This window comes from Fusarium falciforme, chromosome 6, assembly GCF_026873545.1.
Source record: "Fusarium falciforme chromosome 6, complete sequence".
Lineage (NCBI taxonomy): Eukaryota > Fungi > Ascomycota > Sordariomycetes > Hypocreales > Nectriaceae > Fusarium > Fusarium falciforme.
Genome location: NC_070549.1, coordinates 3,030,751 through 3,054,492, shown reverse-complemented (window position 1 = coordinate 3,054,492; position 23,742 = coordinate 3,030,751). Strand labels below are relative to the sequence as shown.

The following is a 23,742-nucleotide window of genomic DNA, read 5'->3' as shown; positions in this document are numbered from 1 at the left end:
AGAATGAGGCTACACATGGATATCTAGAATGGAGAAGCCTGAGCGGCAGCCGAGGCGGATGCCAATACCAACCGTCCTTGCCGGTATAGCCAGTTAACGCTTTGTAATGTTGAGACGGGGGGTTTGGCCATGTACAAAACTAGCACGTCGTTCAAGATTAGGATAGTACAATACCGAAATGCTTTATTGCGAACACGTCTGGAGTTGAAATGTGATGTCTTGGAGGGGAGGGTATCTTTTGGTCTACAATACGTTGTCTATCATGGTGATGCTCATGTTATCGATTCGGTAAACCCTTTTCTGCCGCTGCTATCGAGTCATGCACTGTCTGCTCTCGCTTGTATTCCTCTTCCAGCTGCCTCTGCATATCAAAGTCCAGCTGTCGCTCACGCTTGACTCTCTGCTGTTCCATATCTCGGACTACGCCCTCGTGCATGGCCTGTTGTGTGGGTTAATTTCGGAATGTTCGGTTTCAACGGTCTAGAACCGGTCGCTTGGAGTCAATTGACCCGGAGGATAGACGTACATCCTTCTCAAACTTTTGCTGGAAGTGGACGAGGACAACCGTGCCGGCCGTGAACAGCGACGTGGCCGCCAGTGTGAGCTTGGAGGCGCGGGACATGGCGTCGGGCCGTTTCGACACGGACTGAGTATTCGGAGTCGCGAATGGAGGTGGAGGTGGTATTCGATCGATCGGGTATGCGATTGAGTCGAGTCGAATGCTTGGCGACCGAATTGGCTCGTCGGAGGGGAATTAAGTCGACGTTTTGAAAGCCCGAGAAAAAGAAGGACGATAATCGTGAAGCCCGAGAAGAAGGGACTTGTCGGCCCATGACGTGAAAGCGCATGGCGGCGGCAGCGCGGCTACAAGCGCCATGCATGCTGCGCTAAGCGCCAACCGGGGTACTTTCATCCGCTGTAACTCCCTGTGCTGCAGCGCTGGGAAACGCGCCAGAGGTACCTGGCGGTACTTGGCACGTCTGGCAAGGCAGCTGGGGCGGCGGGCACCTGCCCAAGCTCAGACGTAATCCTCCTTGGAGGTACCTGGGCGAGCCAACTCCAATCCCTCCAACCTTAGCATCAACAGCTTCCATCGCAAACCGCATCGACATTCCCATCTCCTCCGCACCGACCTCACATACGCACTACTCGATCGCCCTTTCGCGTACCTTTCTCCTATATCATCATGGTTAGCTGGTCGGCTTCGCACCGCTCGACGTTTCGCTAACCAGCCTTGGCAGTCTGCCCAGAACTCGGCCGGCATTCAGACTCTCCTCGACGTATGTTTGGTCTCTGCTAGGTGCTCCTGGCCATGTAGCTGATTTGTGTTGATTAGGCCGAGCGAGAAGCCTCCAAGATTGTCCAGAAGGGTGAGCTTAAACTTTCTACCTGTTGTATACCCTCCTGCTAACACAACGATAACAGCCCGAGAGTGTAAGCTATTCCGACACCTACGATCTCACGAGGAGTCCATCTAATATGCATCACCATCCAGTCCGCACCAAGCGCGTTCGTGAGGCTCGCGATGAGGCCAAGCGGGAGATAGCCGAGTACAAGAACAACAAGGAGGACGAGTACAAGAAGTTCGAGGCCGAGGTACATACATCCTACACCGTCCCCGACCTCGTCGAGATAGCTGACCGACCGTGTGCAGCACAGCAAGGGTAACCAGCAGGCCGAGGACGAGGCCAACAAGGAGGCCGACGCTCAGATCAAGAGCATCCAGGAGGCCGGCAAGAAGGGCCAGGCCCAGGTCGTCAAGAACCTGCTCAACGCCGTCTTTGAGGTCCAGCCCGTTGCCCCCAAGGCCTGAAACACCTGGCGAGATGGCGATGTTTGATGGGGAAATGGCGAGAGCGACACCCGGTCCGTTGGCTTCGTGATTTGCACATGATAGAGGAGGAGGATTGTTACAAGAGAGCAAGGCCATACAGGTCACCCTGCGGCGTCCCATCGAGGACGCCTTTTTTTTGATTATATTAAGTTTACTGAACAAACTCGACTAGAGTGCTCAACATATCCCTCAGATCCTGGTTCTCCTCCGCCGTGTCAAGTCCATCCAGCTGCTCCTTTAGCGTCGCGCCGATGACGGATAACTTCTCATCGCGTTCAGCCAGGAGTTGTCTAATCTTGCGTGCTGCTCCTGTGTCTTCTGCCACCAACCAAGCCAAGACGACGTCGATCGTCTGCAGTGTGAAAAGCCCGGCGTCGATCCTCCGGGATAGCCATTCAATCTCAGCTGTTTCGCGATCCTCCTTTGATGTCACAGCCCTCTCAGCCTCGTTTTGCTGCTCAGCTAATGAGACCCGAGCGACGTAATCTCTCCGAAACTTGATGAGCTTTGATATCTTCTCATAGTCCTTTTCCACAAACTTTGCCAGCGTCCGTATCCGCTCTGCAGAGTTGGCTGGTAGTAGCCGTAGCATGGATGCAAAGATCTCGACGAGGTGCTCTGCCAGACGGTGATCATTGGTCTTCATGAAAAGTGTAAAGAGAGTCTTGAGGCCGGCAGCTTCAACAATCTTCTGGCAAACTTCTGTGCCAGCATTGCCTCCCGCTGCATGGTTCAGGAGTCGCAGCGCTGGGGGTTTGCTCTTCTTTCCCTCCTTGAGCATGATGAGGCATAGCTCAACTCCCTCGGCCTCGATGAACTTGGCCTTGCCTGAAACTTCGTCCACGAGAGATGTCAAGGATGCAAAGATGTTCTCCATGTACTCCTCCTCCTCTCCTCCCTTGTCCGGGTCCCGTCTTCGGTAGGGGGCTGCGAGTTGGAGGAGGAGGTCGATGGCATCGAGACGGATGAGCTGTGAGCGGTTGGCGACGGCCATTTGAGCAAGGATGGCAAGAATCTCGGCTGCGTATTGCTTGTTTTGCGAGACTAGGCTCTCCTTTCGCTGGATGCGCTGCAGCAACCATTGTAGTAGCTTCTCATCCTGACCGACGCGCTCAGTCACAGATTGCTTAGAGCACAGGTTCTCAATCACACCGAGGGCATGGTAGATACCGTTCCGATCCGACTCGTCGTCTTCGTTTAGGCGGGAGAAGTTGGACACCAAAAGACCAAGGATATCCGCCTCCATCATGGCATCTACCAGACCGTTCCATTGTTCGTCCTCGGCGTCGACGTCCTCGTCTGTCAACTCGCCTATGATCTCGATAGCATCGATTGCAATATCTGTGTTCTCATGCGCTAGCAGGCCGACCAGACTGGCGACGCATCCCGTCTTGACAAACTCGGGGTATAGCTCAGGGTGCTCGGAGAGAAGGGAGAGGCCCTTGATGTCGGCGTCGAGGTCAGCTTCGCTGCTGATGAACTTTTGTGGCTCGTCCTCAAACTTGGCGCGAAGCTCGGCGTTCTTGTTGATGCGCTTCTCAAAGTTGAGTGCTGTCTTGCGCAGCCAGGCAGCATCGATCTTTTCAGGTGCTGCGCCAGCGTCGGCCTCGTCTACGTAGTCGAGGATCTGTTCTTCTTGTTGTGTGATTCCTCCTCCAAAGAAACGACCCTCATCATCGTCCGGTGGCAGTTCGGGGCCAAAGTCTTCATCGTCGCCGGGAGGAAGTGCTGGTCCTGCCTCTGTATCGTCGTCGTCCTGCGGCGCATCGTCGACTCGGGCATGACGATTTGAGCTGTCGGCGTTGAGCTTTGCAGACTTGTAGATTTCGTCTTTGAACAACTCATGTTAGCGAAACGCGTGCTGCGACTCCACGATTCGAAGTAAAGGAGAAAAAAAAAAGCATCAACTTACTTGGATCTCGAATGGGATCAAGCTTGCGCTTCCCTGAAATGCCTGAGCTCTAGAAGCTGGTTAGCATACAAAACGGATGGAAAGAGTTGCTGTTAAACAAACCTTGAAGATATCGTCGACGCTCGCCATGGTCAAAAACGTAACCTGGCCCAAATTTCTTTGTCACTGAGAAGCAAAGACAATAATGCACTGTTCGCGATCGTGGTATGAGGCGACGCGCTCTTGCTCCAAAGCTGTGCCAAGCTCAGCCTGCATCTGATGACCCCGATTGATGCATTCCAAGTCGGTTAAAGGCAAGGCAGAAGACCCGGAATGAAGAATGCGTAACTAAGACAAAAGGAGCAAGGGCTGATACATTCCGCACAGTGCTCCCGGCGAACTCGCTCGCAACCAGTCATCAGCCAATACTTCGCCGAAGCGCACAGACAAGTACCTCCTTTTCGAAACGCCAGCCTTGCAGCCCAGGCTAAACTGAAATCGGCCGAGACATCCACTGGCTGTCACAAGTTGGAGAGAGGGGAGTCACGGCCATGTACCGATACACTTCAACCACCAACCACAGATGCAGGTACGGCTCCTCCCTCCCCTGACATGGATGGGCGATATGGATTGGTCTTTACTGCGTTTCGTTCCGTCTGAGACCAACTTGTTCATACTGCATCTTCTTCTCCTCGATATCCGGACGTCGACATACGCTGCTGCATTCCAACGACCGACGACCGACGACCGACGCGGCCACGATGCGCCGCTGCGATTGACCCATCCATCGAATACTTGCACAACCGAGCGACCAGGACCCTTCTGAACCCCCCTGTACCGACCGCCCAAGTCACTGCGCCGTACTGAAAGCGGGCCTGCCATTAGCCCACGGTCCACGCTCGACCGCCTCAAAAGTCTCCACGACTAACTTACCACCACCACTGGGACGGGGGCTTCCACTAGCTGTCCCCTAGTCGCCAGTCAATCAACCCACCGATTCGAGCTCGTTGGCCGACTGATAGACGGGAAAGGGGGGAAATTGTTCGCTTGGGATTGGATCCAGTCGCATCGCCGGATCCGACTCGGGGCTTTTGAAAGAGGATGCCCGACGGCCAGATCTCGTCTTCTCACTCTCGCCATCACCAGTCCACCGCGTCAACGTCCTCCCGCTCATCTGTTGCCGTGGCTGCAGTTGCTGTCGCAATCTCGCCGTCGTGGCTTCGATCTTCCACCTCCACAAACACTGACTCGCGACACCAGCATCAGCATCGGCAATATCACGACCCCTCGAGGCCCGCGCCCTCGTTCTCGCCCTCCTCGCTAAACGCGCAGCCTCACGTACCCGCGACTGCACGCCTTCCCCGGACTTCGTCGCTTCTCCCGCCGCCTCAAATCACGCCCTCCTCGAGATCCAGCCCTCACGAGCAGTCGAATCATCTCTCACCGATTTCTGCTGGACACGAAGTCCCCCACAACGCTGCCGAGAGCTCGTGGCTTCTCAACCGCTGGTCGACCTCGACTGTCTCTAGTCGTGCTTCGGCTGCACCTCACCGCGCGCCCGCTTCTCGATTCGGTAGTCGCTCCAGTATCGATGCGACGAGCCCCAGTAGCCGTTCTTCACCGTCATCCAAGCCATCGCCCCGGAAATTACAGAAGAATCGACGACCTAGCGCTTCATCCGTCAACGCCGACGTTTCCGTCCCTAAACCTCCAGAACAGAGCACTCAGCTACCGCAAGCGCTCCCGCCAATTGTCACTTTATCACCTTTAGAGCCTCCTGCGCTCAGCGAACTCCTCGCGGTCAAATCCAAAGGGACTGGCCCTGGTTCGCCTGAGCCTGGGCGATCGACCATCGCCCGCGAGAGTCAGTCCCTGATAAGCCCTGGAACGACCGACTCTCCAATCCAGTCTGTGACATTGACACCAGCAAGTGCGCGCTCCATGGCTTCATATAGACCCACCATGCCTTACGACCAGGACCACGAGGCATATGCGCCTCACCGAGGCCATTCTCGGAGCCGCTCCGGGAAGAGCAGCCATGATAAAGGACGTGGACCAAAGCCTCCGTCGCAGAAGGCAATGCTGTCCCGCGCTCTGCAAAAGGCCAACACTGCAGTTCAGCTAGATAATGCGCAGAATTTTGAAGGCGCCCGGGAGGCGTATGCGGAGGCTTGTGATCTTTTGCAGCAAGTGCTGCAGAAGACGACAGCAGATGAAGACAAACGAAAGCTTGAAGCTATTGTAAGTTGATCAGCTGCAGGCTTAAAGCAGTACTAACACAAATTAGCGACGAACTTACACGAGTCGTATTGAAGAATTGGATCAAATGACTCCTTGGCAGCCAGAGGAGGAGTCCAAAGCCCTACCAGCTCGCCCCGAGAGCCTGGCACAGCACTCGGAATCGGAGTCTGTACTTAATCTTGACGAGGATGACGACAACGACGCGACGCTTTTCGAGACATCAACTATCACGAGAGTTATTAGAGATGACAGCCGCAGTCCTCAACCCCCATATCCAGCTTACTCACCACCCCAACAAGAGGATGGTGGATATAGAAGAAGGAGTATACAGAAGCCGAAGCCGATAGTGACCACCCTTACACCGGAACCTGGACTCCTTCAGTCTTCCTTCTCGCGGTCCCCTATCCGGCTCCGAACGCCTGACCATCTCCTTTTGCAAAGATCTGCAGACCCATACATGCCAGCTCCGTTGTCACCACGCCGCCCGCTGTCACCAGTCAAGCCGGAAGCGGACGAAATGGATGAGCCTATTCGATCTGATTTCTCCATGGCCCCAGATGCTCCAGTTAATCCTCCAGTCGCAAACGCGGTACCTCAAACTCATTTCCGGGACGACAGTTTGAACTCGTGGCTTGATCCTATCGATGAGTCTGGTGGCTCAACCTCTTCCTCTGTTCACTCTCGCACATCTTCGCTTGGTTTTAGGAGAAAGCACATCCGGGCTGTTAGCGGTGAAACTGAGGCCGAATTCGACACTGCACTGGACGCAGCCATTGAAGCGGCATATGACGACGGCTATGAGCCGATGAGCCCAATGGATTATGGACGACGAGTTTCAGCTGAAGCGAGCGAGGAAGCAGTAGTTAATGCCTTGCGCAAAGTTGAATTGGCGCGCCAGCGGGTTCGAGAGATGGAGGAAGAAGAGTACGGGATGGCCTTGGAGATGGGACGACGAGCACAGCAACAGCAGCAACAGCAGCAGCAGCAGCAGCAGCAGCAATCGCTCCCCTCGGATAATCATGGTATGTCCCAGGATTTCTACGACGATAATTCATCAGACGATGAAGAGAGGATACTGGAAGAAATCACCCGCGACTATGGCCTTGGGCCGTATGTTGCAAGTCAGCGACAGCCATCAGTCCCTCGCGAATCCGATTCAAGCGGCGTCACCTCGCGCACATGGCATAGTTCACAGGGATCGAACCCTCCCACAGCAGCGACCTCATTGTCTACCGTTACGGAACTGCCACCGGCCTTCACAAATATCTCGCAGGCGCCTGCTGCACCGCCACCAACACAGTCGCTCCCTGAGTTGCCCCAACGGCCCGGCTCATCCGCCCAGAGTGTGCGGAATCGTCGCATGTCTGGACAGAATGCTAAGCAGCTCAAGATCGAGACCTCCAAACTGGTGGCTCCTCTCCAGAACCACCCCGAGGATCTGGCACAGGCTAAGTCTGCTCCTATGGATGGCCAGGAGTCACACTTTCCCGCTGATACGGGTATGAGGGTGACAAGCGCGCCTCATAGACCTTCATCGCCCCCCTTATTCGAGGCCAGTCCTACCGATGTGTCGGCAACCAAACCCACACCATCACCTTTCGGCCAACTGGGACAAGCTGAGGGAGATGAATCTGTCCCGGCACAGCATACTGGATCTCCATCTGCGACACGATTGAGGAAGAACTTTTCTTCGTCGAGTTTGAGAAGCATGAAGAGCCGCAACATGTCGGTCACTAACCTTGAAGAAGGCTCAGATATGTCTCCTGGGACCCCAGGAAGCAATCCTTTTGGCAGTCTTCATGCTCCCTCTGTGCCGGCACTCCCCACTCCCCTTACGACCACGTTCCGAGAACGATCAGACACCAATGCTGCTGGACTCTCTCTGTTTGACGATCACTTTTACTCCCCGACGAGCCCTGGATCACCGAACGAGCTATACCCGGACCCGCCTGTCCCTCTTGAGCCCTGCCCCACGGACTTTATGCTTCGGCCGTTCTGGTTGATGCGATGTCTCTATCAAACCCTGGCTCATCCACGGGGTGGCTATCTCAGTCACAAGCTCTTCGTACCAAGGGATGTGTGGCGAGTAAAGGGAGTCAAGCTCAAGAATATTGAGGAGAAGGTGGCAAACTGTGATTTCCTCACCGCTGCTCTGCTCAAGATCGAGAGGGTCGATACGTGCGATGCTGACGCAGTGCTCGAAGAAATGCAGTCTCTGGAGGGTATTCTAGAGCAGGTTCAGACTGCCTTGAGCCGCAAGCTAGGCAATGAGGTTGGCGTACAGAGCTCCGGAACCTTGTTCAAGGATGCGACGAATGGCGATGACAGCGCAGCACCTGGCGTGCCACGATCTTCCAGCGTTTCAGGGAAATCATCATTCTCTTGGCGGCGTCTTCGTTCCAAGAACTCTGCGGTTGGGCTTGGTGGCTCATACACAAGCCGCTTGGTGGCGACAGACACAGGCAAGGATGTGCCAAGCATCGCCAGCCTACCCATGACACCGAACCCAACGAGTCGCCCGGCTAAGAGGGATCTGACACAAGCACAATTTACGGGCCCGAATGCGATGTACATGAGCTCGCTCGCTCGCCTCTTTGATGCGGCCCAGGCTATCGGTAAGTTGATTAGCTTCTTGGAAACACTAGCAGATGCTGACAGCTACATAGATCAAATCGCAAGACAAGTAGAAGATCCTGGGTTGCGACACGCCGACAAGACGCAGGTTGGGCTTGAGTTGTGCACGCGACACGCTGCAGAGTTCTTTGGGTTCTACGTGTGCCGGTTTGTCCTGGCAGATCTGGGGTTGCTACTAGACAAGTTCATTAAGCGTGGTAGCGAATGGGTTCTCACATGAGGCGAACAAAGAGATGGATGGGTTATGCAAGGAGTTGGACGAGGTGCATGGAGGCATTACGCATTCGTTTTTGAACCAGGCGGAGTACTTAGAAGTTACTATGTATCCCACATGGTGGGAAAGGCTCGATACCCAAGCGATATACATGTTTCGGTTTGTTGAAGTGCTGATGCTCTGGATCCCCGGTGTGAGCATTGATGAGTTTTCGGTTCGAGTGAAGCGAGTTTCTGACTATGTCAACCGAGAGTTTATCATACGAGGTGAACAAGAAGCCTTAATCGACGTATTATTCGTTGCATCTCTTTGTTCTACTGGCTTATATCAAGAGTATTAAGTTTCGTCGTGTTTCAACACAGCCGCAGATACAACCTTGGCGCCTGGGAAAATGATAAAGTGTATTGCCCAGTCAGGAATAGCGCCTATTATCCCCAAGTCCCACCGTTTAACTGAATAAAGCCAAGTGGGATGAATCGACATAGAGGGTACGTACCTCCACCAAGCCGGAAGGATTTCGTGCATCATGGGGGGAAAAAGTCTGGAGAACTTGAGGATCAATTGCATCTCGAGCCTTCAATTGTCGACCAATTCCCGCCGCGTCAACTGCCGCCTCTGCCCGCGGACCGGCCTCGACGAATATATACCGAAACCGCCCCGCCAAATGTGCCCGGGAAAAGTCTAGATGAGCCTGGCTTGGAGCGCTGGCCGCGCCTGGAGTCGGCAATGTCTCTCGCAAGCTAGACGGCCGTGGCCTGCCCAGCTCCTCCTCTCGCGAATACCGTTCCGAGCGTACGCTGCTCCCCCCGCCGCAGCAAAGACTCCGCCGTCTGAGCTCGAGGCTCGCATCGCTGCCATCCCGATCGAGCGGTATCGAAACTTTTGCATCGTTGCGCATATTGACCATGGCAAGAGTACCCTGAGCGATCGGTTGTTGGAGTATACGGGCACGATATCGGCTAGCGATGCGAATAAGCAGATTCTGGATAAGCTTGATGTGGAGAGGGAGCGTGGTATCACTGTCAAGGCGCAGACTTGTACCATGATTCATAACCACGAGGGCGAGGACTACCTTTTACATCTTGTCGATACCCCCGGCCACGTCGATTTCCGCGCCGAAGTTACTCGATCGTATGCCAGTTGCGGTGGTGCCTTGTTGCTTGTCGATGCGACGCAGGGTATCCAGGCGCAGACGGTGTCCAACTTCCACCTTGCGTTTGCCCAGGACCTCGCCCTGGTTCCTGTCGTCAACAAGATCGATATGCCGGCTGCAGATATACCCCGTGTACTTGAGCAGATGCAGAACAGCTTCGAATTGGACCCCAAAGAGGCTATCATGTTGAGCGCAAAGACGGGCAAGGGTGTGCCGAATGTACTGCCTGCTGTCATTGAGCGGATCCCCCATCCTGTGGGTGACGAGAACAAGCCATTGAAGATGCTGCTGGTGGACTCCTGGTACGACAACTTCCGGGGCGTCGTCTTGCTGGTGAGACTCTTTGACGGTACCATCAAGACTGGCGACAACGTTATATCTCTTGGTACTGGCATGAAGTACACAGTCGGCCAAGTGGGCATCCAATATCCTCACGCCACGCCGCAAAAGGTCCTCCGCGCTGGTCAAGTCGGATACGTCTACTTCAACCCCGGCATGAAGAAGATCCAAGACGCCAAGCTCGGCGACACCTTTACCTTTGTCGGCGCCGAAGACGAGGTCGAGCCCTGTCCGGGTTTTGAGGAGCCCAAGCCCATGGTGTTTGTCGCTGCATTCCCTACGGATCAGAGCGACTACAGTCGACTGGCGGACAGTATCAACCAGCTCGTTCTCAACGACCGTAGTGTCACGTTGCAGAAGGACTTTTCTGAGGCGTTGGGATCGGGTTGGCGTTTGGGATTTCTGGGAAGCTTGCATTGCTCCGTGTTTCAGGACCGTCTGAGACAGGAACATGGGAAGAGCGTCATCCTCACGGAACCGACTGTGCCGTCCAAGATCATCTGGCCTGATGGGTCTGAGGAGATTGTGCAGAATCCAGCCTTGTTCCCTGATGTGAGCCATCCACGCATCAGGGGTGCTCAGCTGTTTGAACCGTAAGTCAACATAACCTTGCATAGGATTGTTTCTAATATTGATTCGAATGCAGTTTTGTCACGGCTACTATTACAATGCCCGAGGAGTATCTCGGTCGAGTTATTGAGCTGTGCGAGGCCAATCGTGGAGAACAAAAGAGTCTCGAGTTCTTTCACACGACGCAGGTCATTCTGCAGTATGAGATTCCGGCAGCTCAACTAGTTGATGATCTTTTTGGAAAGCTCAAGAGTGCAACGTATGTTTTCAACCCCCCCTTTCATTCACACACTTGCTGACACATGATTAAACAGCAAGGGATATGCTACTCTAGATTATGAGGATTCGGGCTGGCGACAAAGTAACCTGGTCAAGCTTCAGCTTCTTGTCAACAGGCAGCCAGTTGATGCTATCTGCCGAGTTGTGCACTCATCGCAGGTTGACCGTCTTGGACGCCAGTGGGTGACCAAGTTCAAGGAGCATGTTGACCGTCAGCATTTCGGTAAGTCTATTCCCAACTTGAAACGAAATATCTTGGTTATTTTGAAAGGTTGCTAACGTCACCTGCAGAGGTCGTCATCCAAGCCACAGCCGGAAACAGAATCGTGGCGAGAGAAACAATCAAGCCCTTCCGCAAGGACGTGCTCGCCAAGCTCCATGCTGCTGATGTCTCCCGAAGACGGAAGCTGCTGGAGAAGCAAAAGGAGGGTAGAAAGAGGTTGCGTGCTGTGGGAAATGTCGTCATTGACCAGTCGGCATTCCAGAGCTTCATGTCTAGATGAGTGTTGAAAAAAGCGTGTACAATATGGTGTATCATATTCCGGGACATGGATAAAAAGAGGAGCATGGTTGGATGGCTTTTTTGAAAAATAGGAGATACCCAGCTCATCACGTCTATTGAGGTGTATGTATCTTGTGTAGGATTCTATCCAAGTCTCCATCTAGAGGTCTCCCCGATGAATTAAAACGACATGAGAATTGCGGCAAAAATCACTAATTGACTCCATCAACCTCGACGTCCTCATCAGGGAGACCATCTCCAAGAAGAACGGGGTCCGTCCACGACAAACCCAATCCACCAGAAAGAGTAGCCTCACTCTGCTTGACCTTCAATCTCCCATCCTCACCCCGCTCAGCCTCAAAGTCAAACACCCTGTAGTCACTGTTGAAGAACCAGAAGCCCACGACACCGACCCGAAGGAAGCCAGAGTGGGAGACTACAAATATGATCTTTTCGGGGCGGCTGTGCAGGTCCTCGAGGGCACGGCGGCCACGGGCGAGGATGTCGCGCTTGGTGTGGGCGTAACGCTGAGCTGCGGGAGATGTCTTGTCCGGCCAGAGGGCATCAACGGTAGAAAAGTTGACCCTAGCAAAGTCGGGAGAGACTGAGGATATAGGACTTCCCGTATCACAAGGCTTATCCGAGTTTTCTGTTGACGAAAATCCTATGAGTCACTGGATTCACGGTGCGGAGAGAGACTCACCCTGCCAATCAGCGCTACCCTCAATCTTGACGCCACGATCAACGAGCCAGTCGAGGGACAGCATAGCCGTCTGAAGAGTACGACGCATGGGACTCACGACGATGGCGACATCTTGATAGTTGGTGGTGGAGTCGGAAAAGGTAGAGATGAGGTTCTTGCGAAGGGCGGAGCACTGCTCGACGCCTAGGTCAGTGAGCGGGGGATCATGGAGGCTGTAGTCCTGTGGGACATGTTAGATGTGTACATATCTATAGATAAGAGGAAAACTTATTGTGAAGATTGTGGAGGGCCTGCGCGTGGCGGATGAGGACAATGGTAGGCGGCATCTTGAGTCGGGATGATGTGTAGTTGGAGGAGGTGAGAGTGAGCGAGGTCCCACTTTTGGGAGGCGTTGACCGCATGTTGCATCACGAGGAGAATGACAAAGCTAAGAATGGGTGAATGAGAAATATTGGCATAATTGACGAGGTTTTTGATATTTATGACTGTGTTTGCGTGTTTGAGTCTCAGTGGTCTTGCTGCAGGTTATGGGAAAACAGGACACAATCGGCAGGCCTGACCCGTAGTTTCTGCTTGACGAGGAGAAGGTCTCATGTGTCCAGTAGATAACTGAGGATTATCATTCTAATACCCACGAATAATAATTTCTGGAGGCTAGGCAGTGGACTTCGCTCGGCTGGTAATCGTGGTCTTTGGGTAGGTAGTATGTACCATGCAGGATCCCGCAAGACGGCTAACAAAGAAAGTGGCCAAAAGAGGCCTTTGTGCTCTTCGCCGTAGTTACTTTGATCAAACCAGCCAGTGAGAAATAGTGAAAATATGAATTACATTATGAGGCAGACATCACCAGTGGGTATGTGAATGACACCTGTGAATAGTTCGATGTCACGTTGCCCTTCTCACGCCGTCTAGTTGAAATAAAGGCAACACCCACAATGAAAAAAAGCGAAGCTATTTTAAACGCCAGATCTAAAGAATCTAGATCTTACATGGAAGACCGCCACAGAGAAAGAGGCCTCTGTCAACGGTAGAGTGGCGTGCCTAAGATCGACCCGCCGAGATGGCTCCATCAGATAATGTCCGACGATTCCGAACCGCAACGATGGGCAATGAATGGTAAGGAATAGAACAAATCAGACAAACCAAGGATATCCACAGGTAGACACTGGAAGCCATGGATTACAGCATTCCAGGCGCAATCAAGCCTGAATATGGCACAACCCCGTCCACTCTCCCGCTTACAGGTTCGAGAAATGTCATCCAGAGGTCGATGAAGTGCCTCGAACTCTGTCTGCTCAAGCATTCATGCTTCTTAAGATGAGAATTTGCATGAGAATACTACACTCATAGAAGGGCGTTATAGTAGGAGATTATTCTAATAGTTTTCTACACGTTATTTTGCTGCTCTTGTGATACCTTGTAATCTACCCTTTGAGTAGACTCACAATCCCCTCGCGCAAGGAACAAAATAAGTTCAGCTATCAAGCGGGAATGGCTTGATGCCCGATTAAGTAGACGCTATCGAAAATCCTTTATCCAGGGGTCTACCAACAACTCGTGTCTGTGAGATTATCCCATATGGCTTCCGCATGGCTGTGGGGTTGCAAAACTCCATTTCTCCCATGCTAACCTGTTCGTGATTGGGATACCCGCTTGGCAAAGCAAGACTATCTAGAAACTATCGAAAGAGATAACCTGATTGAAAGACCAACGGCTTACACGACGGTTGTTTCTTGGCAGGGGAATGGAGTATAAGGTGCAATCGTCTCCTGTTGAGTGATCAGTGCTTGCTCAACCACATTCTTTTCTCTGACCGTATTCACTCTTTCAAAATGATGTCGCGAAGCCTTCTCGTCGCCTTTGCTGCCCTGTCCTCGCTGACAGAGGCGCACAACTGCAGGCCTACCGCTGTGTCCACCACTCTCATCACCACCACTGCTGCGCCAACCACCACAACCGCAGAGGCCACCACCAGCACCATCATCAGCGTCTGCACAGCGACCGAGACGCCCTCCCTCCTCGTCAAGAACGGCAACTTTGAAGGCCCGCCCCCCAGCACCGAGCACTGGAGCCTCCTGCACAAGGACAACTCGTGGATCAGCGTCGGCGGCGTCTCCAACGACTTCAGCTACTCTCTCGGCTTCGGCACGGGCTCATTCACCGACGACTACGTCTACCAGGAAATTGGCGCGGGCTGCATTATTCCTGATACAGAGTACGAGCTCTCAGGATGGGTTGGCTTCAACAAGGCTTTCTCGGTGGGCTCAAGCGGATGTCATGACGCGCGACTGGCCTGCTCCTTCGGTGAGGACGGCGCTTTTGCGGGATTGGGCGATAAGCTTCAGGCGTCGGACGCTGTCAATGGGGCCAGTGGGTTTAAGCGCATCACGGCGACTTGTCAGTGGACTGAGGAGCAGCTTGCGCAGGGACATGCTCGTGTCTTGTTCAACTTTCGGTGCACGCAGAACTTTGGCTGGATTGACAACATCAAGTTTGACTTTAAGACATATGACCCTGAGAGACGCTGAGGGGAGGACTTCACTTGGGATAGCGTGCGCCTATTAGCACTCTCCTAGGTGTGTTTGTTGGATACATCTTGGGACTACCTAGTAATACCACCTTGGTCTTTCGTCTATGCCAATCCTGTCTCGTGTTGGCTCACTCGGCTTCGTCGGTCTTCAATTGACATATACCCTGCATTTAATTGCGACCTTTGTACTCTTCAAGCAGTGACACTGGATCAGTAGATAATAGGGAGCTCTTGTACTACCACACCAATTGCTGGGCACATCCGCACCGCAGATGTTGGTGACCAAGACATGGAAAACAACATGAAGACATTAAATTTTACCATAAACCTACCTAATTGTACCATAATACCCAAGTTACAAATTGCCAATTGCATTGCCCAAGTCCTGTCGAGTGTCTTGTCCAATCACCCTGATAACCCGCTGTTCCTTTACTATACCTGCCCAAGAACCTTGACGCCAAGAATCGTCCAGCTCGAACTGAGCAAGACCATCACTGGACAATATGCACAATGTCATACGTCTGATGGTCAGGGTCACTCTCCACCACCTTGATCCACTCGTCCTTCTTGTTCTTCTCTCGGTGCTCCTGGAACTGAACCTCATCGCTGCTACGCTTGAGGCAGGGGGCTGTGTCTGAGCCATGGTTGTTGGTGGGCCAGTACTCGGGGTCTTCCCTTAGACGCTTGACCAGCGAGGCGTGGAGGACTGCCTTTTGGGGAATGTCTCGCGCCGCGCCCTTGTTGAGGGGGAAGCGGACGTTGACCCAGCCCGCTTGCTCCAGCTCCCAACGGGTGATGAAGGGGAGGTATTCTACACAGGTTAGGGTTTTGAACTTCACGGGGTCATGTTAATGCTTACCCATAAACTTCCACATCAAGACCTTGAAGAAGCCAGTACCGTAGCCGAAAGCAAGTGAGTCATGCATGAACCCCTTGAGGGCCTGCTCCTTGTTCTCCTTGTCGTTGATGTGCGCCTTGAACTTTTCCAGGCTGTCGCACCACTTGACGGCGGCCTCGGGCTCTTTCTGACCCACGAGCTCAACCTCGCGGATCATCCAGGCGAGGGGGATATCGCTCATCTGTAGGCGGTCGTCGTTAATGTTCTTGCTAGGCTCCTTGGCCTTGCGAGAGGTCCAGAAGTTCTTGACGCGCTGCCAGAAGGACATGTCGCCCGCCTTGTTATTATCAAGGGGGTTGTCCTCAGTTGAGGGCCAACCGCCACCCACATCACCGTGGCAGCCAGCAAACCAGACCTCCTTGATGTCCTCGTCGTCATGGTTGTGCTTGGACACGCGGATGTCTTGGGCCAAGAGAGCTGGCTTGAACTTGACACGTCGCTCATCGACGGCGACGGCGTGACGCACATAGCGAGCGGTGCCTGTGACGGGAACTGGGACTGGAGTCTTGCGCTCGAGGACAGCGACAGAGTTGACGCAGTCCCAGATGCCAAGGAAGAAGACCTTGATGTTCTGGTCCTCTTCCTGATCATCGTCGCCATCATCATCATCATCGCAGGGTTTGGCCTTTTCCTTGCGACAAAAGGTCTGACTAAAGGCCGTGATCTCATTCAAGGCAACCTCAGTGGTGTGACTTCTGTGCACCTTGGTGTTACCGGCGAGCAGGGGATCGGCGTCCGACCCTGTGTCTGTGTCACCGTGGTCCTCCTCACACCTCCCCTGTGCATCGACACGGTCCTGGATGTCACCAGCAAGGTAACGCTGGTAGAGACGGAACGCAAAGGGGACCATCTCCTCATTGCCCTTGCACAGCAGGCCGACCTTGTTGACCATGCGCGCCAGGAACTTTGCCGTAAAGGCGCCGCGGCTAAAGCCAAAGATGTAAATCTTGGCGCCCTGCGAGGGTCAGTATATGGTATTGTAAAGTGGAGGGATACTAACAGATTCGTAGTAACGCATCAAGAAGCGGTACCCGGCAATGACATGGGCGTCAAACGTCATACCGAATCCCTGGTCGAGGGTCTGTGAGATGGAGCTCTTCATCTCCCCAAAGTACGTCTTGTTGACGGATGTCTCGCCGATGTCATATGTGCCAATACCGGCTAACTGAAGTGTTAGAGCACAGCTTTTGACTGGAGAGGGGGTTGAACTCACTCTGGTAGTAATGGTATTGGTTCGGGTGATTGCGATCCAACTTGCTGAGGATCTTGACAACATTGGTGTCGGCATTGGAACCACTAAAGGTGTTTCCCGTGCCATCGAAGCAGAGAATGAGCTTCTTGGGCTCTGAAGCCTCGGTATTCTCCATGTAAGGCATATTGAAGCAGACAGAACACGCGCGAGTGTAGAGGGACAAAAGAGTCGGGGGGAGGATATCGTCTCGCTCAACATCGGGGGGCTAGTTAAGGGATTTCGGCTCATCGACATCCTTTATCAAACCTATGCACCTGTCGTGGAATACCACGACAGGTCGTCTGGCATTCTGACGGTATGGACAGCGTCCAATCGGGGCAGCGAATTGATGTCTTGGTGATGAGAGAGGCGTACAAGGGGTGACACTCAGCCAGCCACGGGGCGTCTCCCTACCGCTCCAAGCGGGCAGAAAGAGACACGGCACATCAAAGCGCGGGGATGATCTTTTGCCGCTTTTTCCTGCTCTGGCTGTTTCTCGCTGGGGTACTCAGCAGCTCGTTTTTGAGGCCAATTGGATGACATTACAGGTCACAAAGCTCAGCAAGCCACAAAGCCTTGAAAGCGGGGAAAATACCGTCGTTTACGGGCGAGCTGAACTGAAGTAGATGTATGCGGGTGGAGAGGAGATGAGGAAAGACAAGGAACTGGGGTGACACGGGCTGCAACCTACCTTGAAGGTTGCGAATAACCTCAGCAAGGTACAGTACATCGGATAGCATCCGCAAACCCACTGCGGGCGCTTGGCCAGATTCTGACGGCGGGGAAAGACCCAAGATGGATGGATGCGAATGCAGGATGCCGTCTTTAGCGGCGACAGGCAGCAGGGATCGACGGCGGCTAAAAATCCCTATCGTCGAGCCTTGATCGGGGTCGAATGTCTTGCATGTGTCAACAGCTGAAGGATCGCCAAGGTTTTTTGTGTTTGTTTTACGACGATGCATTCCAGATGATTATCAGATGATTGTAGACTTCAATTCTTGCTTGTGCAGATGGAAAATGGTCAAGAAACTGGATGGTGATTGTTTGAGCGGTCAATGTGCTGCTTGGTTCAGTGCTGGGTGGGAAAGAGGGAAACACGTGATGCCGGTCTCGAACATGGCGGTGATGTAGGTCTTGGAGCCCCCTCTCTCTCAAGGCCTCTCCTCTTCCCTCTTCCTCCTCTCATATTCCAGGTGGCACGTCCGGTCTCTTTGACATGGTACAATCGGCCTAACCGATCCAGATGGATCCTCGTCGGCATATGCATCTTTCCTGCATGATCCAATCATTGCTCCTGCAATGTCACCTTGTCTGACCTGTTTGGTCCATCTGCCTCTGTACCACCAGCCTCAACTCCAACCGGTCAGCACTGTTTGAGACAAGGCGACCTCCTCGGCAGATGCTTGTCTTCCACTAATTCGCCGCCGGTATGTGATGACCATCCGGCTCCCCCGCCTCCGTCTTCCCGGAACGGGCCGTCTGCGTCCACGGTGGCGGTCTCCATCAAGATGACTTCAAGTCTTGGAAGATTGCCCGGTTCCCCTCCAGTTACGACATGTCAACAAGGCGGCGCATGTGAAACATGGCCTCTCAGCTCTTCTGTTGTTGCCCAGCCCGTGCCCAACGAATCATGGTCCCGGCGAATCAAATCAACCTCGACGCGACGCCATTCAGCTCTCAATTGTTGAATCGTGCATCGTCCCGGCGATGCTTCAACGCGCTCCGCATGAGCCCTCGTATTACCAGCAGCCACTCGCCTCCGCCATGCGAGCTTGGGAATGCGAGTCCCCTCTGATCTGAGGACCCCGCGGAGAGAAGAGGGGTCACGGTTGACGTCGCTTGTGGTATAAATGGGCGAGTTGAAGGAGCTTCAGTCTGGCAGAATCAGGACTTTGTTCCCATCTTCTCATACGCCATACACTCCTTTCTCTACCCTTAAAAATCAAGTCCTGAGACTCCATCATGTCGTTCAACGAAAAGTTTCAGGCTGGAGAGTCGTACGGTGACGCCAAGACGGGCTCAACTGGCCTCTTGGATGATCCCGTCAAGCTCGCCACAGATATCATCAAGGAATATGCTGGTATCCGAACCCAGGCCTCCATCCCAGAGCTCGCCGAGCTCATCAAGGAGCTAACGATCGAGAAGGGAAAGCCTCTAGATGACAAGAAGGGGTAAGATTTGATATTGTCACCAGCATGAACACCGCTAACACCTCCAAGAACTACAGAGCTCCTCATCGGAATCCTTACCTCCCTCCCCCGTACCTCCAAGGCGAGGACCCAGCTCACCAACAAGCTCATCGACACCCTCTGGGGCAACCTCCAGCACCCACCCCTGAGCTACGTTGGCGGTGACGTCAAGTACGAGGTGGTCAACTCGAACGAGCCCGCACACAAGCACAACTGTGAGCTCTACGATACCATCGAGTTCAAGGCCCCAGACAGCGATGTCATCCTGCGGGAGCAGGTCCCTCAGGCTCCTGATGGCCTTCACCAGTACCGTATGCCTGATGGTAGCTTCAACAACATCCTTGAGCCCAACCTGGGTCGTGCTGGCACACCCTACGCCAAGTCAGTCAGGTCTGAGAAGCGCCTTCATGGTGTCAAGCCTGATCCTGGTCTGCTCTTCGACCTTCTTCTTGCTCGTGATGACAAGAACTTCACCGAGAACCCGGCTGGTATCTCCTCCATGCTCTTCTACCATGCCGCCATCATCATCCACGATATCTTCCGCACTAGCCGGACAGACCCTAACAAGTCTGATACCTCATCGTATCTCGACTTGGCCCCCTTGTATGGTTCGTCCCTCAAGGACCAACTTGAGATCCGTACCATGAAGGAGGGTAAGCTGAAGCCCGATACCTTCCATGAGAAGCGTCTTCTCGGACAGCCTGCTGGTGTCAATGTCATGCTGGTCCTCTACAGCCGTTTCCACAACTATGTTGCCGATATCTTGCTCAAGATCAACGAGAACGGCCGGTTCACTCTACAATGCCCCGCCAATGCCTCGGCAGAGGACAAGGCCAAGGCTGTTGCCAAGCAGGACCACGACCTCTTCAACGTGGCCCGCCTCATCACTGGCGGACTGTACATCAACATCTGCCTCCACGACTACCTACGAGCCATCACCAACACCCACCACTCCAAGAGTGACTGGACCCTGGACCCCCGAGTTGCCATTGACAAGCAATTCGATGGTGAAGGTGTCCCCCGTGGCGTTGGCAACCAAGTCAGTGTCGAGTTCAACCTCCTGTACCGATTCCATTCGTGCATCTCCAAGAGAGATGAGCACTGGATCAACAACTTCTTCCTTAAGCTCTTCCCCGGTCGTAAGGCCGAAGACCTCCAGGATGTCAGCTGGGACGAGCTCGGACAGGCCCTCTTCAACTTTGAGCGCAGCATCCCCAAGGACCCCAGCGTCCGCACCTTTGATGGCCTTGAGCGTCAGGAGAACGGCACCTTCAAGGATGAGGACCTTGTTCGTATCCTCAAGGACGCCATGGAAGATCCTGCTGGTACCTTTGGTGCCCGCATGGTCCCCAAGGCACTCAAGGTGGTCGAGGTCCTGGGTATTATCCAGGGCCGCAAGTGGCAGGTTGCCTCTCTTAACGAGTTCCGAGAGTTCTTTGGACTTAAGCGGTACGATCAGTTCAGCGAGATCAACTCGAACCCTGAGATTGCCAACATCCTCGAGAAGTTGTACACAGACCCTGACATGGTTGAGCTCTACCCTGGTCTGATGATTGAGGACATCAAGCCTGCTCGCAACCCAGGCAGCGGCATCATGCCCACATACTCTGTTGGCCGAGCCGTGCTGTCTGATGCTGTCACACTTGTCCGCTCAGACAGATTCAACACCATCGACTACACAGTCTCCAACCTGACAGCCTGGGGTTACAATGAGGTTCAGCAGGACTACAAGACACTTGGTGGCTCGATGCTGTACAAGCTCATCCAGCGTGGTGTCCCCAACTGGTTCCCCTTCAACTCGGTTGCCGTCATGCAGCCTATGTACACCAAGAAGGCCAACATTGCCATCGCCAAGGAGATTGGCACCTACGACCAGTTCACTGAGGCCGACCCCAAGCCCCCTGCCAAGCCCATTGTCGTCACGACCAACGAGGCCGTTAAGAAGACTCTCGGCAACCCCAAGCAGTTTGTCGTGCCGTGGCTCCAGCCCCTCAACACTCTGTTCCCTGGCAAGAAGGACTACAGCTGGTTCATGCTTGCGGGTGATGAGGCCAAGAATTTCAAGCACCGTGCCGACTTCCAAAAGGCCATGGGCAAGATTCCCAACCTTCACGCTGCTGTGCACAACATGATTGAGCGCGTGGGTGCCAAGCTCATTGAGAAGGAGACCTTCAAGCTCAAGGCTGGCCTCGAGCAAATTGACATCATCCGCGATGTTGCCATCCCTCTCAACACACAGCTTCTGGCTGACTTTTTCTACTTTGACTTGCGGACTGATGAGAACCCTGACGGAACTCTTGGCGTTGCCGAGCTGTACCGACATCTGCTCAACATCCGCATCTGGGGCGTCAACAACAACGACCCCGGCCAGGCATGGAACCGTCGCCGCTGGGCCCAGGAGGGTGTCACTGCCGTCTACAACTCGACCAAGAAGCTCGTCGATGAGGCTGTCCTCGGCCGCGGCATGGGACTGGGCATCGCTTCAGCCATCTCGAGCAAGGTTGGCCGCAAGTCGTACCTCAAGAAGGACTCTCTGCGCTCCTGCGGCCTGAAGCTCGTTGAGGAGCTGTTGGCTCAGGGCAACAACGCCGACCAGGTCACAGACAACCTGTGGCTCACTGCCTTTGGTGGTATTGGTGTGCCGGTTACTTCAGTAAGCACTCCTAAAATTCTTCACCATGATCATGTACTGACACTGGGTTTAGTTCTACGAGGTTCTCGCATTCTTCCTGCGCCCCGAGAATGCTGCCATCTGGGCTGAGGTCCAGGCTATTGCCCAGAAGGGCGATGATGCCACCCTCCACGCCTACGTCGCCGAGGCTCAGCGTCTGACGAGCTCTCAGCGAAACGTGCGCATTGCCACGGCGCCAACGGAGCTCGAGGGAAAGCCTGTTCCGCCCGGCACCCCTGTTGTCATGATGCTTGTGAGTCCATAATTTCCCACCAGAAGCAAGAAAATCACTGACTGTATTATAGGGCATGGCTGGCCGCAACGGCAAGGAGGTTCCCGACGCCGACAAGTTCGACGCTCGTCGCAAGACGGATGCCGTGACAGCCTTTAGCTATGGGCAGCACGAGTGCCTGGCCAAGGATGTGGCCCTTGCTTTTGTCACCGGCCTCATTAAGCTGGCGGCTGACCTTAAGCAACTCCGACCTGCACCAGGCCAGATGGGCGAGGTCAAGACAATCCAAGTCGGCACCGAGAAGGCCTACCTCAACGACAGCTGGTCGTACCTTGGCTTTGATGCCAGCAGTAAGTTTCAGAGTACACCTGGATTGGATAGCAAACTAACCGTCGAACAGCCTGGAAGCTTCACTTCGACGGCCATGGAAAGGGTACCTTTGAGGGTGACAGAGTCCCTACAGCGACGACGCCTCTGCAGCAGTACTACTACATGCTTCAGAAGCGCAAGGAGGAGATCCTTGGTTTCTAAGCTAGTTTCTTGGGTGAAAATGGAATTGACCCCGAGAGATGGGTTTCCAATTGTCTGTAAATCTTGGCTACTATACCGATGAATAAACCATACTTTGCCGAGACACACTGGAAAGACGTCATGCCATTGTCATAAACCAAAAAGAATGGTTTTTAGGTGGGCGTGTTGGCACCTGGCCAGAGGTGGATTTAGGTCTGCGGAGAGAAGAGAGAGTTTATAGGAGCGGAATTAAAGAGTTATACCACTTGACCAGGTGCCCGCTGAGCACTCATGTGCTTTAAGGGTGGGAGATGAAAGGGTAACCTTGCTTATAAGGCCCTTGATCCAACATGGCAGCCTGGCAAAAGAGTGGTTTTTAGGTTTGCGGAATGAAGAGAGAGTTTGTAGGAGCGGAAATAAGGAAGAGTTAACCACTCGACTAGGTGAGCACGCGGATGTGCTTTTAGGATGGGAGAGAAAGGGTTGAATCTTATTATAAGACTCTCAGGCAGTCAATGGTGTTTATTCTGAACTCTATTATGTTCAGGGTCTTGGACTGTCTTTGCAGGCATCAATCTCAACCAATCACAAGGCTCGGTTCCGTGGTCTAGTTGGTTATGGCATCTCGTTAACACCGAGAAGGTCCCCGGTTCGATCCCGGGCGGAACCACTCTTTTTGCCCTTGGATCCATTTCAAGGTTCTGGTATTCCAGGCTTCTTCTTTTTTGGAAGGTTAATCGAGAAATGGGAGTCCGATCCGCCCCTTTCCCGATAGAGAGTCTCATGTGACGGTTGTCCCGGCCCGACTGTCGGTTCTTCGGGCCTCTTGGTCATATACTGAGATACCCGAGATGAAAACCCCAAAGTCCACGAAGAAGAAGAACAGGAAGACCAAGGGGACCTTCAAGGATACCGACATCACCGGCCTCGCCAGCTCCCCTGCGCCGTCTTCTGTTTCAGACTCGTCACCTTCGGGTTCCGTAGGGACATTTTCCAGCCTAGGATTTTGAGGGTATGACCTTGCTCGCTGGATCTGGTTCTCAAGGAACTGTATGTCGTCGTTCGGGATGAACCTCTTGATTCGGCCTCGGGTGTCCTTCACTATGGCCCCTTCGTTTATC

At 53.6% G+C, this 23,742-nt stretch overlaps 9 protein-coding genes across 9 annotated transcripts; 5 read left to right on the top strand and 4 right to left on the bottom strand.

Moving 5' to 3' along the window:
• Window positions 1-277: 277 nt before the first annotated feature.
• On the bottom strand, window positions 278-622 carry NCS54_00852100 (Hypothetical protein; the record flags this gene model as incomplete). The annotated part of the gene is made up of 2 exons (XM_053153906.1): window positions 278-439; window positions 527-622. 2 exons carry the CDS (start codon window positions 620-622, stop codon window positions 278-280), a joined length of 258 nt encoding a protein of 85 aa, XP_053009881.1.
• Window positions 623-1,186: 564 nt separating this feature from the next.
• On the top strand, window positions 1,187-1,813 carry NCS54_00852000 (V-type proton ATPase subunit G; the record flags this gene model as incomplete). Its single annotated transcript, XM_053153905.1, has 6 exons — window positions 1,187-1,189; window positions 1,242-1,280; window positions 1,337-1,370; window positions 1,426-1,434; window positions 1,496-1,596; window positions 1,655-1,813. 6 exons carry the CDS (start codon window positions 1,187-1,189, stop codon window positions 1,811-1,813), a joined length of 345 nt encoding a protein of 114 aa, XP_053009880.1.
• A 172-nt stretch (window positions 1,814-1,985) lies between these two features.
• NCS54_00851900 (DUF1716 domain-containing protein) lies at window positions 1,986-3,875 on the bottom strand (the record flags this gene model as incomplete). The annotated part of the gene is made up of 3 exons (XM_053153904.1): window positions 1,986-3,664; window positions 3,747-3,795; window positions 3,849-3,875. 3 exons carry the CDS (start codon window positions 3,873-3,875, stop codon window positions 1,986-1,988), a joined length of 1,755 nt encoding a protein of 584 aa, XP_053009879.1.
• Window positions 3,876-4,826: 951 nt separating this feature from the next.
• On the top strand, window positions 4,827-8,820 carry NCS54_00851800 (MIT domain-containing protein; the record flags this gene model as incomplete). The annotated part of the gene is made up of 3 exons (XM_053153903.1): window positions 4,827-5,966; window positions 6,013-8,581; window positions 8,633-8,820. The coding sequence occupies 3 exons, from the start codon at window positions 4,827-4,829 to the stop codon at window positions 8,818-8,820; spliced, it is 3,897 nt and encodes a 1,298-aa protein (XP_053009878.1).
• A 679-nt stretch (window positions 8,821-9,499) lies between these two features.
• On the top strand, window positions 9,500-11,658 carry NCS54_00851700 (Translation factor GUF1, mitochondrial; the record flags this gene model as incomplete). The annotated part of the gene is made up of 4 exons (XM_053153902.1): window positions 9,500-10,899; window positions 10,953-11,135; window positions 11,191-11,378; window positions 11,447-11,658. The coding sequence occupies 4 exons, from the start codon at window positions 9,500-9,502 to the stop codon at window positions 11,656-11,658; spliced, it is 1,983 nt and encodes a 660-aa protein (XP_053009877.1).
• A 211-nt stretch (window positions 11,659-11,869) lies between these two features.
• NCS54_00851600 (Hypothetical protein) lies at window positions 11,870-12,707 on the bottom strand (the record flags this gene model as incomplete). The annotated part of the gene is made up of 3 exons (XM_053153901.1): window positions 12,632-12,707; window positions 12,361-12,582; window positions 11,870-12,306 (listed from the first exon to the last, which is right to left on the bottom strand). The coding sequence occupies exons 1-3, from the start codon at window positions 12,684-12,686 to the stop codon at window positions 11,870-11,872; spliced, it is 714 nt and encodes a 237-aa protein (XP_053009876.1). The 5' UTR covers window positions 12,687-12,707.
• Window positions 12,708-14,192: 1,485 nt separating this feature from the next.
• On the top strand, window positions 14,193-14,888 carry NCS54_00851500 (Hypothetical protein; the record flags this gene model as incomplete). The annotated part of the gene is made up of 1 exon (XM_053153900.1): window positions 14,193-14,888. The coding sequence occupies one exon, from the start codon at window positions 14,193-14,195 to the stop codon at window positions 14,886-14,888; it is 696 nt and encodes a 231-aa protein (XP_053009875.1).
• A 493-nt stretch (window positions 14,889-15,381) lies between these two features.
• On the bottom strand, window positions 15,382-17,227 carry NCS54_00851400 (DUF2235 domain-containing protein; the record flags this gene model as incomplete). Its single annotated transcript, XM_053153899.1, has 4 exons — window positions 17,002-17,227; window positions 16,789-16,949; window positions 15,750-16,743; window positions 15,382-15,701 (listed from the first exon to the last, which is right to left on the bottom strand). Exons 1-4 carry the CDS (start codon window positions 17,162-17,164, stop codon window positions 15,382-15,384), a joined length of 1,638 nt encoding a protein of 545 aa, XP_053009874.1. The 5' UTR covers window positions 17,165-17,227.
• A 1,754-nt stretch (window positions 17,228-18,981) lies between these two features.
• NCS54_00851300 (Linoleate 8R-lipoxygenase) lies at window positions 18,982-22,642 on the top strand (the record flags this gene model as incomplete). Its single annotated transcript, XM_053153898.1, has 5 exons — window positions 18,982-19,190; window positions 19,239-21,861; window positions 21,914-22,132; window positions 22,185-22,461; window positions 22,512-22,642. 5 exons carry the CDS (start codon window positions 18,982-18,984, stop codon window positions 22,640-22,642), a joined length of 3,459 nt encoding a protein of 1,152 aa, XP_053009873.1.
• Window positions 22,643-23,742: the final 1,100 nt, after the last annotated feature.